The sequence below is a fragment of the Equus caballus genome, chromosome 18, assembly GCF_041296265.1.
Source record: "Equus caballus isolate H_3958 breed thoroughbred chromosome 18, TB-T2T, whole genome shotgun sequence".
NCBI lineage: Eukaryota > Metazoa > Chordata > Mammalia > Perissodactyla > Equidae > Equus > Equus caballus.
In genome coordinates, this window is record NC_091701.1 from 34,542,643 (window position 1) to 34,556,958 (window position 14,316).

Sequence of the window (14,316 nt, forward strand, 5' to 3'; positions counted from 1 at the left end):
TTTTTTAAATACTTATTACCTTCAGATTCCTTTCTTTCTCTCCTTTGTCCCTGTCATCCTTCTGATCCATCTGCATTAGTAAAATAGTCTTCTACAAATTATCGTTATTTTTCCTAGTCCCAACCCACCATATTGTCCATCAAAATTTCTCCAGATTCTGCTTTTATCACATTGTTTTTCTCTCCAAAATCTTATGATGCCTCTTATTGCCTACTATGTCAGGTCAAAATTCTTCTGTCTGATTTTCAAGGTACTGCTGCCAATTTCTTACACATGCCGTCCTAACGCAGCACCCACAGCATTCGCTTTCTCTGTCCCCTAAAAGTCCAGACTCAGTTCGCCTCTGTCCTTTTGTTTGCGTGCTCTCTCCTTGAAATGTTTTGCCTGTTCATCAGTCACTGCCCATTCCCTAGGGATCACAACCTGCACATGGCCTTCTATGATTATTCATACGTGTCCCATCTTTCTCTTAGCAAATATTAGACTGTAGAGATTTTTTTTTAACTTTTTTCTTATTGTTTGATATATAACACTTTTTTTCTTATCATCTTGATTATAAATTCTCTAGGGAAAGTATGAAAATTTCTTGTCGTACTTTTCTGTCCTGCCAGGTATGCATGCACAATGAACTTTCAATAAATAACATTGATCAGTTGATAAAGGTCACAGAATATTATGCATTCATGAGATACAGAATCAAAAAGCTAACTTGAAAAGAGAAGCAGGAGGTCCCTACACATTAAAATTGGTGCCATGTACTAGATGACCTTAAAATTTCTTTTTTAGTTCCTAACTTACCCTATGGAAGGACATCGGTATATCTGTGCTATATTTTAACCAATTACATGCAAATTGGGATAAGAAATGTGTCTACTAAATTTGAAGGTGATATCAAGTGAGAGGCAATAAAAATTAGACCTCAAAAGTTGGATACTCCATCAAGTGAGTATGTATAATTTCAGTTCATGGCAAGATGGAATCCTAAGATCCATTGGAAGTAAATCCCAATAAGTCTCAAGATGTCAACTCATTGGTTAAGTCCATATTGAACGTAAGAGGTTCCAGGGATTTAGCTGACAATTAAAGAAAAAATAACTTGTCATTTCATGATACAGTGCTCTCCTGATGGCTAGAGCAGTAGTCTTTGAATTTTCAACATGGCCTCTAGCAAATCCAGGGATTAAGAAATAAAGTACCTCAAAACAAGGGGAAGAGCTGGGCCCTCTCTGCTGCTGTTGCTTTCAACCCTAAGGACTTATTAGACCTTTTAACTTCCTCTGATAAACAGTTTTCAAGGTCTAGGATACTAAAATTGTGACCGGTGTGACTGCTGATTTTTCCTAACCTTGAAATATCCTCTGTGTACACCAGTGGCAAGCACTCTGTGTAGGATAATTACACACACATGTTTGGACAAGTATGTCAATCAGGTCTCCCATGCAGAAAAAGGGTGACACACCACAATTCAGACTTTATGATTAGGATAGCAAATCAAAATCCTTCAATAAGATTATCCACTTAATAAATTTGAGAAGGTGGCTGTGATTCCAATAGGTTTTCAAAATGCCATTCTCTTTCACAGAAAAACTTCAACTCCAGCCAAGGGGACAGAAAGGCACGTGTTCTAGTGGAAAAAACCCTGGTCATGGGATCACAAGACCAGGCTTGCCGTCTGGGCTCTGCCACTAACTACTTGTGTGACCTTAGACTCAGGTTCCTCCTGTAAGAAGAGGGGCTTGGACTAAATTATGTCTAATATAAGTTATAAAATCTAATTTAAATTAGATGTCATAAATTATATTGATTCTAGATGCTTCCTCTGCAATGATGGCATTTAGTCTGTTTTAAAGAAGAACTTCAATGAACATCTGGCCCGAAGATGTAATTCGAGGTGTCCTGATTCCACACTCCCAAATGGTGCTGACTGTGTTTCACTTACATCACTGAGAGCTTTCTGGGCTTGGGCGACCCTCCTCAGCTCCGGGCTATCGTTATATGGGTAAAACAAACTTTTGTCTGCTTCCCAGTCTTCAGTGTACAGTTTCTAAATCAGAAGAGAGTGAAAAGTTGTGAGAAAGTGAGATCACACTTACATGAAATACATAATTTTCAATTCCTTCATCAGTGGCACAAAGAACCAAGGGCAAGGTGGAGCAAAGGTAGACGGAGCTCACAGAGAACCTCCCCCTTTCTATTCAATCCAAGTCATGTTTATTAATAGCGTATCCCGCTTCTCCTGACAGATCTTATTTGCAAAAGGGCAAATGGGTCTGATTTTGTTTCATTTCCTTTCTGTCACTTTGCCTTCCTCCTGCAACAAGTACCAACACAAGTGTAAGGAGCCAGGAAGGTGCTTAGTGTACTTTATGTCAATAGCAAGGAATATCCAAAGTGTAGCACAGGATCTACAGGAAAACTTAAAACCTTACTTTGTGGGTGTCTCAGAGCTGGATCTCAGGTGCATCTTCTTCCTCCAGATTGTTCAGGTCCCCCAGGGGACCCTCCCCTCCACTCTGCCCAAGAGCTTTCTTCTCAGTTCCCCCTTGCCAAGCCTACCCCTGCAACCTCACACGTCTCAAAAGCTACTCACAAAAAGATTGGGGAACTGTATTTCGGATTATCAAGAATTTACTGCATACTCCTCTAAATGACGTAGTGGGAGGGCACAGGAAGAGAGAAGTGACGACGGAGCAGAGGCCCTTACCTTACTGAACATGGCTGTGTTCTTAACGGCTTGGACAAGTTCAGGGGCATCAGGGGGAAGCAGGTACTTATCCTTGGTGTCTTCCCAGTTCTGCTTGTATAAAACCTAGACAGAAAGAGCAGAGGACTTGTGGCTTGTTGTCTCCCCAAGGGCATGAGGATTTAGAGAACAAAGGAGAGCGCTGGGAAGATCTTTCATACCCAAGATGTCCTCGCACACAGGCTGCCAAGGTGCCCATGTGTTACTAGCATTAATTATGGAAACATTGATCCTGTCAACATCCCATAATACTCTTCCTGCATTACTGCATTACTTGAAAAAGTGTAATTTTTTTAAACTGAATCGTGACTCTGATTCTCTGTAGATTCCTTTCAAAGATTGCAACCTATCAGTCATTGGCTGAATTTGGATGGTAGACATGTTTCTTTTGACTCACACGGTATTTTTTAAAAGTGTTTTTAATTAGTTGCGTATATGTGAAATTTGGAGATTTCCCATAAAAATTCAGCCCCCAACTTCTTTGAAAAATAAATAAGAGGCTCTGGGGACACTGGGACCATATTTTGTGCAGCAACTGCCTGGAGCCAGCTCGCAGGGCTCAGAGTCTGCAATCCACCGTAGCTCCTACGGCTCACACTCATCTGTGCAGCCTCCCTGACATGTGTGGGCATTGGAGCTCACGGCGCCTGGGACCCGAGTGGGACCAGTGAGCAGGATCAGGCCTGCACAGTTTTCCCCTCTAAGGCCAGGCAGAAGTAATACACATGCTATTTAGTATCCCAGCCATCCATACCAAGATCTTACCTTACTGACTTGCTGCGACACTTTCTTCGCATGTTCAATGTCCTTTGCTTTTTCATCTACATGACAGATAGTTTTAGCAACATCGCCATCTACTCGATACTTAACCTGCAGAAATAACGCACTATTAGAGCTCACGACAGGCACGAACATGTGTGTATATTAAAGAATGAATTACAATCAAAGAGCATCGACCCAATCACTCTATGTCTGCATCACAAAGCATTTTAGATAGAAAACTGTGATCTCCAAAGATCCACAGAGCACCTGCATTTACTGCTGGTCTGCTTTCCTGGCTGAAATTCAGTCACCCTATGCTCCAGCACGGAGGACCGCAGTGAGTCGGAACTTCCATCTCGTATAACCTCTTAAGCTACATTGCTAAGCCACGCTTTTAGAAATCTCTTTGGATTGACATTTAGAGCCACATAAGCTATGGCCAATGCTTCCTCTTGATTTCTGGACTGGCTCACAATAATTCGACCCCTTAGTCTCTCTACACCTATTTAAAGCCCGAAATTCCTAGTGCTGGGCATATCTTTGAAATGTCTCTCTCTTTTATTTTAGCAATGCAGCCTACCTCACTGAGTTGGTCTTGTACTTTCTTGATTCTGCGAAGTTCTGGGGTATCAGTTGTGATGGCATATGGCTGTCCTTTTGCTTTCTCGTAGTTCTCCTTGTATTTATTCTGAAACGAATATCAGATATTAGCCTAAAACCTGACAAGATGGCAGCAGAAATTTCAGGCAAAGTACTCATCCCCGCCTGATTAAAAAACAATCCTGCAAGTTATGACAATTATCAGTTGTAACAGCTTTATTTTTGTCCCCTACCCTGATTCTCGACAAAAACTAAAATAGATTTGTTAATTGCTCTTCCTAAACATGGTTGGATGCTGGAGACAGTAGTCTTATTACAGACTATTGTCTTGGAAATGCCCTAAAATGATTCTCTCAATGTTGTTATTGTCTGAATACACACATAAAAAGCCTGAACCTCAATAGTTTTAGCAAATAAATCTAGAAATTGAGTCAAGGATGAAAAGATTGGCTTGCTAATACAATGCAAAAATATTCAATTCAGAAGTTGCAACTAAATCTCAGTGCTTTGGATAGCTGAGACACCAGCTGAATTAACGGAAAGTCTAAATTATGGATACTTTGAAAAGGAATGCAATTTTATTATTTCTGCTAAATATATAATGAGTTCTTGCTTTAAAAATAATGTGGGTAATTTATCATTATTAATGCTTCAAGAATACTCTTGAGTGGATTAGTCAACAATCTAAATTATACTATCGATTTAGTTCCTAACCACTTTTTAAAAATGTTATAAGGCTTTGCCAACACTTCATTCATATTCCCAGAAATTCTAGGATAGTAGTGTCTGAATTAATGAGATTTTATGGCAATAAGTTGACAGAAATAATTTCTATCTTTGCTAAACACTGCCATGATAAAAGAAGCAAGATAATCTTGTTTTTAGAAATCTGTCTTAGTAGCCTAAGTTTTAGATCATTCAAGAATCTGAACTAGAAATTTACCAAACAGTCCCCAAGAGTTAATGCTAAACCAAAAATGAATATTTATTGGCCAACCACAATAAGATGTTTTTGACATACGCACTAGTCCTATGTACCCAATGTCTGAAATGAAAAAAATTTTCATTTTTTTCAAGCCTCCAGAGGGTGTGCAATCAGGCTACTGAGAGAGATCTCAGCTCACGACGGACGGTCAACAAATTACATCCATTCGAATGGGTCTCAATCTGCTGCCAGTCAGAGTAACTTACAGAACCATATGTGGAAATCTAAGGACCAGGGAGCATCCAGAGCGGTGATTCCCAGTCTGGACTGTACATTAGAATCACCTGAGCAGCTTTCAAAACTCCTTCCACACAGGTCCCAAACCCAGACTGGTTGAGGCAGAATGGCTGGGGCATCAGCAGTTTTAAAGGTCCCAGGGGGTTCCAGTGAGCAGCCACAGTTAAAAACCACTGTTCTAGGGTACAGCCGAACATTCTGACCCTCAATTTCTGCAGAGTTCTTAGTCTGGTCCAGGTTCTCTAAACTACATGTTCTTCTTCACTATACACCTCTTAGAGGCCTTTTTACATACTGTTAGCTAGACTGCTTAAGAAGCATCCTGCTCAGATATAGTTTAAATAGATGTTATTTAGCTTCCATGAACTGATTTCAACTAAGTCTATATTTATGATTTCATTATTCTGATTGGCTAATAGTGATTAAATACCAGTAAATGCTTTATATTTGGCCTTTTGCTTATTTTGCAGGAATAATTTCAATAAGGATGCTTTCCCTGATGCTGCAAGGGTACCAATGAATTACAGGAAAGGAAAACTCAAGAGTCACAAGGGCTTATAATCCTGCAAAATAAGTTTTGTCTCATACAAGGTTGAGAAATGAAATCCAGCCAGCATCCAGAACAGAGTTGCTTGAGATGAGCAATTTCTCAATAATGAAACCAGATTAGCAGAAGTCGTTTTGAAACTTACTGTGCTAAATAGATCCTGCATTTTCTGACTGTGCGCAATGTAGGGGGTCATGAACTTGGAAGAGTCAACTTTCTTCCGGATGACCTTCTTCCTCTGCACTGGCTTTGCCGCTTCTGGCGGTGCCAGCTCAGGTCTGGAAGGTTTCGATTGCTCATAGTCAGATGTTGACCTTGTTGTCGTAGTTTCATAGAAATGTGTTATTGTCTGAAAATTTGACAAGCGATTCAACATAGTTATGAAAGTAAAAACTGTGATACCATGATCTCGATATTCTGACTTCAAGTTAGACTTACATTCCTGGTATCCATATCTAAAACAAGCCAAAGCAGAAAATCACACACTGGAGCCGTTTGAAGGCACATTATGTTACATAAATCTTAATGCTGATTGTTCAAGATTGCATGGAGTAAAAACGTTACTCCTTATTAATTTGCAACATTACCTTAAAACACCATTTGCAGAAAGGAATTCAAACATTTTAAGGTAGGATAAAAATCAGAAGTAAAATATTCTTAAACATTTAAAATCGTCTTAAATTGTCTGAGTAAAGTAAAAGCAAATTGGGATGAGGGAACAAAAGATTAAGACAAATAAAGCTCAGATTCTGGACTTTATATTAACTTTTTACTAAGTCTAAGAAAAAGCTGTTGTTCTGCAGTCTTTTAGGCATTTGCCCCTGTAGTATCAGACCAAGAATAAAGAACTTAAAAAAAAAAAAGAATCACATCAATATTACAAGTGATTATCATTCTCTGGGATTAGTCAGTTAATTAATGTGAACTGGAGTGCCATTTACATTAGTAAATGGTGGACAAGAATAATGATGACAACATAGTGCGGTAATTATCCTCACAACAGTCCTGTGTATGTGGCAAATTACTGTTTCTTACAATAGGCTGTAGTGGCAGAAACTAAGGCCCAAACTTTGCGTCTAGTCCAAGGTTAAAAACACTGTATATTAGAAAAGAAAATAAGCAGCCAAGTCTTCAATCCATCTCATAGTATAATTTCCTTCACAGCTAATTTCATCTGTATCAAAGGAAGAATTCTAGCATCAATTATGGAAAGAGAAACTTAAGTAACAAGGAAATTGTACAAATATGATAACTCCCCCTAGCATTGTCAGATCATTGCGAATAAGTTACTTTCTGCTTCTTATTACTGACGTATGGTTGACCTTGGAAACTAACCAGTTTACAGCATCTACAGACATTAGTTTTCATGCAGTCATAGGCTCTCTGAGTGGGCTTCAGGGTTAGCCATCTATATTGTTTGTAGTGCTCAGGAGAAACTGCTCCATGCAGAAAAGAATGAGTGAGGTATTTCACCTTGAAAAAAGTTCCAACGTGGAATATTTATGGGAATGGTTTTCTCAGAATTGTTAACGTGCTAAAATCTAAGTAGCATTTCATGGCATCATCAGGGACAAAGGCTTGGAGGCATCATCCCTGTTGGCAGAGATGGTGCCCCACAAGTTACAGCTCTACACAATAAAACTGCTGGTCCTTATGCCAATCACAAGTCTACGGTCACCCCTTTGCTGCAGTCAGAGTGGTTAGAGCCACTATCATTACTCTAATTAGCATCCCCTACACCAAAAATACCACACAGGCAATGGGGAAAACCATCCCCCAGCCATCTTGGATATGTTGAATAGCAAAAACAGTGATAAAACCTGTCAAACAGGTAACGTTCATTCTTGTACCACCAGCTGCTGGGCACACACAGATGAGATATCCTTCCTTAGATTCTCCCTTTTGCCAGAGCTGTGGCCCTGGGAGTGTAAGAGGGGAGAAGGCTCTTCCTGCTTTAATGAGCATGCAGCCCATGCAGCTGTGGGCTGGGTCTTACCTCCCTCGGCTCCTCTTCGTAGACTGTCTCTTCTGTGTAGTACTATAAATAGAGCACAAAAGTATTGTCATGAGAACCAAAGCAGAAATCACTTCTCCTCTGCTTCAACTGAACCACGCGGGTTGTTTCACTTGCCCCGTTAATTTGCTATATCTGTGGGAAGGAAGGAGATGAGGGAGCCTCTTCATGTTTTGGAACTCATTTTAACTTTGTGAAAACTTCAGGGAAGCTGAAGAGAATGCCATCAGACTGGACGAGGAGACACAGAGTGATGAGAAACGTGTCTGAGGCTGGTTATTAATCAGGGAAAGCTATTTTATTTGGGACAAGTAAAACTTTTCCTTATGGTACCTAAGACAGAATTTGCTGAGAAAAGAATATAATAACAATGTCTTGAGTGTGTGAGTTGGGTAGAGAGGAACTGTGGTAAAACTCACTGTTAGCTGACCAAAAATAAAACAGAAACCTCAGTGTGAACAAAATCTTTAAATGGATTGTGCCATGGAAATAATAGATCCAAAGGCATATATGCATGTCAATTATTCCTATACCACCCTGATCACTAAGAAATGAGAGCTTCTTCTGGGGTGATGGGTGAATCCTTTCCAGTAGTGTGATGGTCCTAAAAGGGGTGCTAAGAGGAAAGTTTACAAATGCCAAGGGAAGAAGGAAAAAATGAGAAGATTCCTCATCACAAAATGTGGGAAAGTTAGGCAGCAATTTGCCACTGATGGTTCTGAGGTGCCTGCAGGCTGGATCTGAAATCAAATCTACTTTTGTTGTATTTCTGACATCACCAGCAACAAATAGACTCGGATAGGAACTGGCTGACATTTTGTTTCAGATGCGTCAGGAGAGTGGAATCCTGCCCCCAGTCTCACCCAGAAAGCTGGGCGAACAGAAGGAAAGACTGGTTTAGGCCACAGCACACGAGGAAAGGGATAAAAATGAAACACTTGGCTCAATTTCTCAGTCAACAAAATGTATAACATTTTGTGCTTCATTTCTCTTTTCTCTGCCACCAAAACATATACTCAGACAAAGGGGAAAACACTGAATGCAAAATTTCCCTCCAAGGCCTCCTTTCTTCTTTCCTCGGTTCAGTGAACTCTCATCGAGTTACTTAACCTCTGTCAATAGACCACATGCTCTATTTCACTTGCAGCAAAATTAGTGGAAGACTTGCCCAATGTCCCTCACTCTTGCATTCTCTTTGCTTCTGTACCATTTCTTTCTTTATTTGAAATCTAATTCTGTCTCTGTGTTCTTACACCTAGCAACAGAAATCATAAGCTCTAAAAAGACAGAAAATTTCTCTTTTACATGCTTGTGCCTTCATCGTATGGGAAATATCATTTGGACACTTCAGAATATTCTATTGATGCTGATCCACTTGGAACCATTCCTCTGGCCACACAAGACATCAGTGACTTGAGAAGAAATATTAAACTAAAATGAATGATTCACAACTGTTTCGGATTTTCTTAGCATCCAAGGAAAAGCAGCTCTTTGGTTGCCATCCAATATTACCTTTCCTGGGCTCTCAACATTGGTCAATAGATTGTAGAAATAAGCTTATAAAAAAGGCAACATTAGGGGCTGGCCCAGTGGCGTAGTGGTTAAGTTCACACACTCTACTTCAGTGGCCCAGGATTCCCTGGTTCTGATCCCGGGCACGGACCTATGCACGGCTTGTCAAGCCATGCTGTGGCAGGCGTCACACATATAAAGTAGAGGAAGATGGGCACGCATGTTAGCTCAGGGCACATCTTCCTCAGCAAAAACAGGAGGATTGGCAGTAGATGTTAGCTCAGAGTTAATCTTTCTCCAAAAAAAAGGGCAACATTATCCAAACGATCGGCATTAACTCTCTGCCAAATCTCAGGTTTTTTTAGAGCTGTGCCACTAATTAGATGGTACATCCTTGTTTCTTTTCCTTTCTTTCCAAGTCTGTTTAAGTTTGAGTAGAAAGTCACAGCACAATTTTATTTAAATGTCCAAGATCCCTAGGAAATATATTCTTAAAACTAGTTCCTGCCTGTTCTGTGACCTCTTCCCTGACTATTTTCTCGAATCTGCCACCATCCCATTCTCAAGGCATCGTTTTTGAGGTCAGAGAGACCTTGGTTCTGAATCTCTGGCAGGAAGTCTATTAGTTTAGCACCTGCTGGTCAGACCCAGAAGCAGTAATGGGAAAAAAATGGCAAGGATGAGATGCCTAAAAATAGCCCCTTCCATTTTTATGACATCTAGTTAAAGCAATCAAGTCTAGCACTAAGGACAATTTCCAGTGACTGATGAATACAATTATTTTAAGAAAGACAAGGGATATTTAAGTTGGCGGCTAAAAAGTATTCCCAGTATTACCAGCATAGGGAAGGCAATTTAATTTTTTATTGTGTTAGTGTTTGATGGTGATTATTCTGACCCTTAGGGATGTATGTAAAATGCACACTAGTGACAATATTGAACATTGAGGATGTGGCCTTTGGCATTTAAGCCAGAGCAGTTGAATGTTATATTGTATGAGATTGGTTCTGGTTTTTTTTTCATATTCTTCGGTAATAAAAGCAATTTTATTTGTAGAATAAAATAACGTTTTCTTCATCTAAATATAGCCTGGTCCATAAAATAATCTTCCAAAGACAAATGTTGGCACTTTCATTTGGAATTTGATTCTAGGTTAATTTCACTCTTACTAAAAAGCGCAGATTTTCAAAACTGCCTCCAAGTGTCTTGGGCACATGGAGCTTTTCCTATGTTTAGATCATCATGATTAATTGGTAATTCTTAAGCACTTTCAGATTCAGTGGCAATGTATTTATATGTATGTGACTCCAAAGGCAAGAGCTGATTAAGAAAAACCGTAACATAATAAAAACAAAATTATATGAAATAAACAATTAGCAACTTTGTAAAATGTGTCAGATGTCCACCAATAATCAAGATGCTCACTATTGTCTTTGCTCTTTTTCAAAATTCAAACACAAAAGCTAGTCTTGTTCCCTTAGATAAATGTAATGGAGTTGGTGGGAAAGTGTGGCTCCTACTGTCACTTGACATCATGAGTTTATTTTTATATATGTGTGTGAGTGCACATATAAATATCTATATAAAATCTCATATGTGCATATAATCTCACATATATATTATTCTGATCATTTAATCTGTATCGCCCTATAGATAATCAGCTCGCTGAAACAAAGAGTAAGTAGCTGTTTTCCTCTGTTGCTATGCAGACACCAAGAAAAAGAGCTCACTTTTCAGAATTTTCTTTTCATCTCCTCTGTCTGTTTGATCAGAGGTTGGCAGTAAGGGAAAAAGGTAGTTTTAGAATACAAATTAAAATCCACCTTTACTCCACACTTTGTTTTTTAGAGAGTTTAAAGAAAAGCAAAAGTGAGAAACAGTGATATTTCTTTTCAGTTCTAAATCCCACATAATTATAGTGAAACTGAATGTAAAATATTCCTTTCTCATGCTTTAATGATGACTCTTTGTGAAGTTATAATAGACAATGTATTTTTCGAATGATTAATTCACCTACAAGGCTCTGATTGTCACTACAGAAAATACTTTGCTGTCAGAGTTGGGGTTTTTCAATCTTACCTCCACCACCTCCTCATACTCTTCGTCATCTGCCATTTTCCCAGAGTAGTAGTGGCACCTACAAACTTTTCACATTCCAGACAAATGAAAATACATTAAAATCTCTCCCCAGGACTGAAATCATCTTATAACATTATAAAAATAGGATTACAACTAATCTATTCTACGTAGTCATATATTTTTGCGGGCTAATGAGAGAAGACATTTAAACACAGGTCTGAAAAACTGAAGCTTCCAATTTCTTTCTCTTGATTTCTTCAGGAACGCGTTGAGTACTGAGCCTTCCGGCTACAGGATCAATTTAGTGTAAAGGAAGTAGAGGAAGGGAGTGAGAGGGTTTGGATTCAAAGGAACAAGTATTTAAGTTCCCAAATACTTGGAGAAAAATATTTTCAGGCAATAACTATAGTGAAAGAAACTTCAGCTCAGCCTTTTGGAAGAAGTTGGAATTTTCTCCCCCAGCCCCAAAATTCTAAGCAGATTGAGTTAGGTCTCCGTACTGCTCTAATACGTGGGACACAGTATATCCTGTGCTTCAAATTAGAACATGTGAAAATAAATCTGCTGATAGATTGTAAAAGAAAAATAGAAACCTCAAGGAAATGGGGTTATTTTCTTCCCGAAAACCATTGGCTTGTATGAATTTTTCTCTTTCGTTTCTGTAGCTCCCGTTCCAACCTGGAAAATAACAAATTTTTAAAGCATTGATTGAAAGGCATGTAAGACTGTGGATCTTTGGTCTAAGTTTGCAGTTCAGGAACTAACATAAGGATCTCCCAAGCCCTTCTTAGTTTGACCCCAGAGAGGCAGAGTCTCTCTTGACAAAAGTGGATGATGAGTTGGAGCAGCTGTTCCTTTCCCTAAAGATATTCGCCATGTAAACCAATACCCCGCTGTGGCTGGTTTTGTTAAGCTAGCGAAACTGCCGCTCCTTCTGAGGCAAAGGAAGCCCAGTAGAACAGGATAAATATAGGAATGTAAAACATAGATCGTTTTTCATAATAACATATTTAGAAGAAAACAATCAAAGCCAAAAAATGAAAAAAAAAAACAATTTTGTTAGATAAGAAAGGCAACTCAGTCAAGCACTAAATTGGTTAGTGGAGGGCTTCACTCTTATCACACACTACTTGTCGGATATTAGTAGGGCCTGAGGAGGGCAATGGGGTCACAGACTTTCCCAGTCACATTGCCGTCACTAATTTCCCCAGTTAAGCCCCAAAATGTTAGAAAATACTTCGAGGGAAGTTGCAGAACATCTCCTGAAAAGTCATTACAGAAAAAGCCATAATTTGGCCTTACCTTCAATCTACCAAATAGTTTTTCTCAGCAGCAAAGCCTCTCTCAACTCTCCCCTCCTGAGAACCCCAGACAAGAGCCAGCGTGGTGCCTGGGCTCCGAATTATCATGTGGCGAGAACGGCCAATCAGATTTGGAGTCGCTCAAATTTCAGAAGCTAAATATACTGAGTGATCTTCTGAAAAGCACCTGTTCATCAATTCCACTAAAGGATCAAGGGCAACAAATTGCTTGCTTAGAACTCTCCAGACAGAATGGCATTTTACCTAACTTCCAGCATGTTGGGATTAAAATTTAGGTTCGAGCTCTCCTTTACTGTAGCCCTGTTGAATACCACATTCATGAGAAAGAATTTAGGAGAAAATTAGCACAACTTTGAGGGGTTCTGACCCTTCTCTAACTGCTTTCTTCATGTCATTTGCCCAGTCCTCACGGAGGTAAACATGCTTGCTCTCGTACAGCTCACCAGCTGAGCTACAGGCAAATTACAGGTGTTTTGAAAGAAATGGAGGAATAAGATCCAGAAAACATCAAGTTGGCAAGAACAGTTTTTTTTAACGTGATAAAATAAAGTGATAGGTGAAATATTTGGTGGTGACGTTAGATAAGATATCCACAGGGTGTAATTAGAGAAATAGGCCCCATCATTTTTCTATCACTAAACCAGGGGGCCATGCCGAGATCGTATTCATTTCTTCTCCCTCCCTACGTAGAGCCGGCTGCCAGGAATACAGAGCCTCTCTCATCCATAACTGGATTACTGATTTTCCATTTTCTCAGATGGTTCCTAGAAGCAAAGTGTGAATGCAGGCACAAGAGGGTTCAATTTCCGAACAGCAAGAGCAGGTAAAATGGAAATCGGTAAATTACCAGGAGAAGATAATGCTCTACTAGGCACGTCAGAGTGGAAGACATTGACTTGTAAAAAGTATCTAACAATTTTCTACCTGAAGACCGTTTTCACTGGTTTAATCTCTCTCCACTCCTCTGTACTGAGGCAGAAATCCTGTGGGTCACCTATATCCTGATCCAGATTTGAGATTCAACATATTGTAATAGGTCTTTTTTAGTTAAATGTGGGGAAGTAATCTTACATTTCACACATATGTACCTCTCCCTCTCCCGTGATTCATACGGTGATCAACAAAATTGAACTTCATTTTATCATGTTAACTATCATTCCTCTTCATTTTGTATGTTCTCACAGATCTTGTGACCGAGGGATATGTGCGTACTATGAGATCGTTCACTTGGTAGCTGCAAACTAGAAGAACAGTGACTTACTACTCATTATGCGTTTTAAAAGATGGTGTTCAGTTGATAAATAACACAGGCCCATTTTTAAAACAACGTATAGCACAAAATTACATAAGGTAAAAAACAAGCATAGACATTCTAATGCTAATCTGAAATTATGCCCTCTCAGGATGAAAGAGCAACTCTGTCTACGAGACATTTTTCTGGCCTATCTTTGGTCTCTTCTGTGGGACAAGAATAAATTGACACCCTGATTTATTGGTAGGTTCTTGTTACATGCC

General features: G+C 39.4%; 1 protein-coding gene across 50 annotated transcripts in view; it reads right to left on the reverse strand.

The window, feature by feature from the left end:
- The window catches only part of NEB (nebulin), a 213,964-nt gene extending 201,051 nt beyond the window's left edge, over positions 1-12,913 (reverse strand). For all 50 annotated transcript variants that reach the window (XR_011428216.1, XR_011428215.1, XR_011428214.1 and 47 more), the window contains exons 1-9: positions 12,782-12,913; positions 12,073-12,157; positions 11,480-11,544; positions 7,871-7,912; positions 6,020-6,223; positions 4,086-4,193; positions 3,509-3,613; positions 2,705-2,809; positions 1,940-2,044 (exon numbers count right to left, since the gene is read on the reverse strand). Coding sequence is in view for 43 of the 50 variants with exons in the window: in XM_070240934.1 (XP_070097035.1) it covers positions 1,940-2,044; positions 2,705-2,809; positions 3,509-3,613; positions 4,086-4,193; positions 6,020-6,223; positions 7,871-7,912; positions 11,480-11,515 (705 nt within the window). In the remaining 7 variants the exon portion in view is untranslated. The remainder of the gene's footprint in view (positions 1-1,939; positions 2,045-2,704; positions 2,810-3,508; positions 3,614-4,085; positions 4,194-6,019; positions 6,224-7,870; positions 7,913-11,479; positions 11,545-12,072; positions 12,158-12,781) is intronic.
- Positions 12,914-14,316: the final 1,403 nt, after the last annotated feature.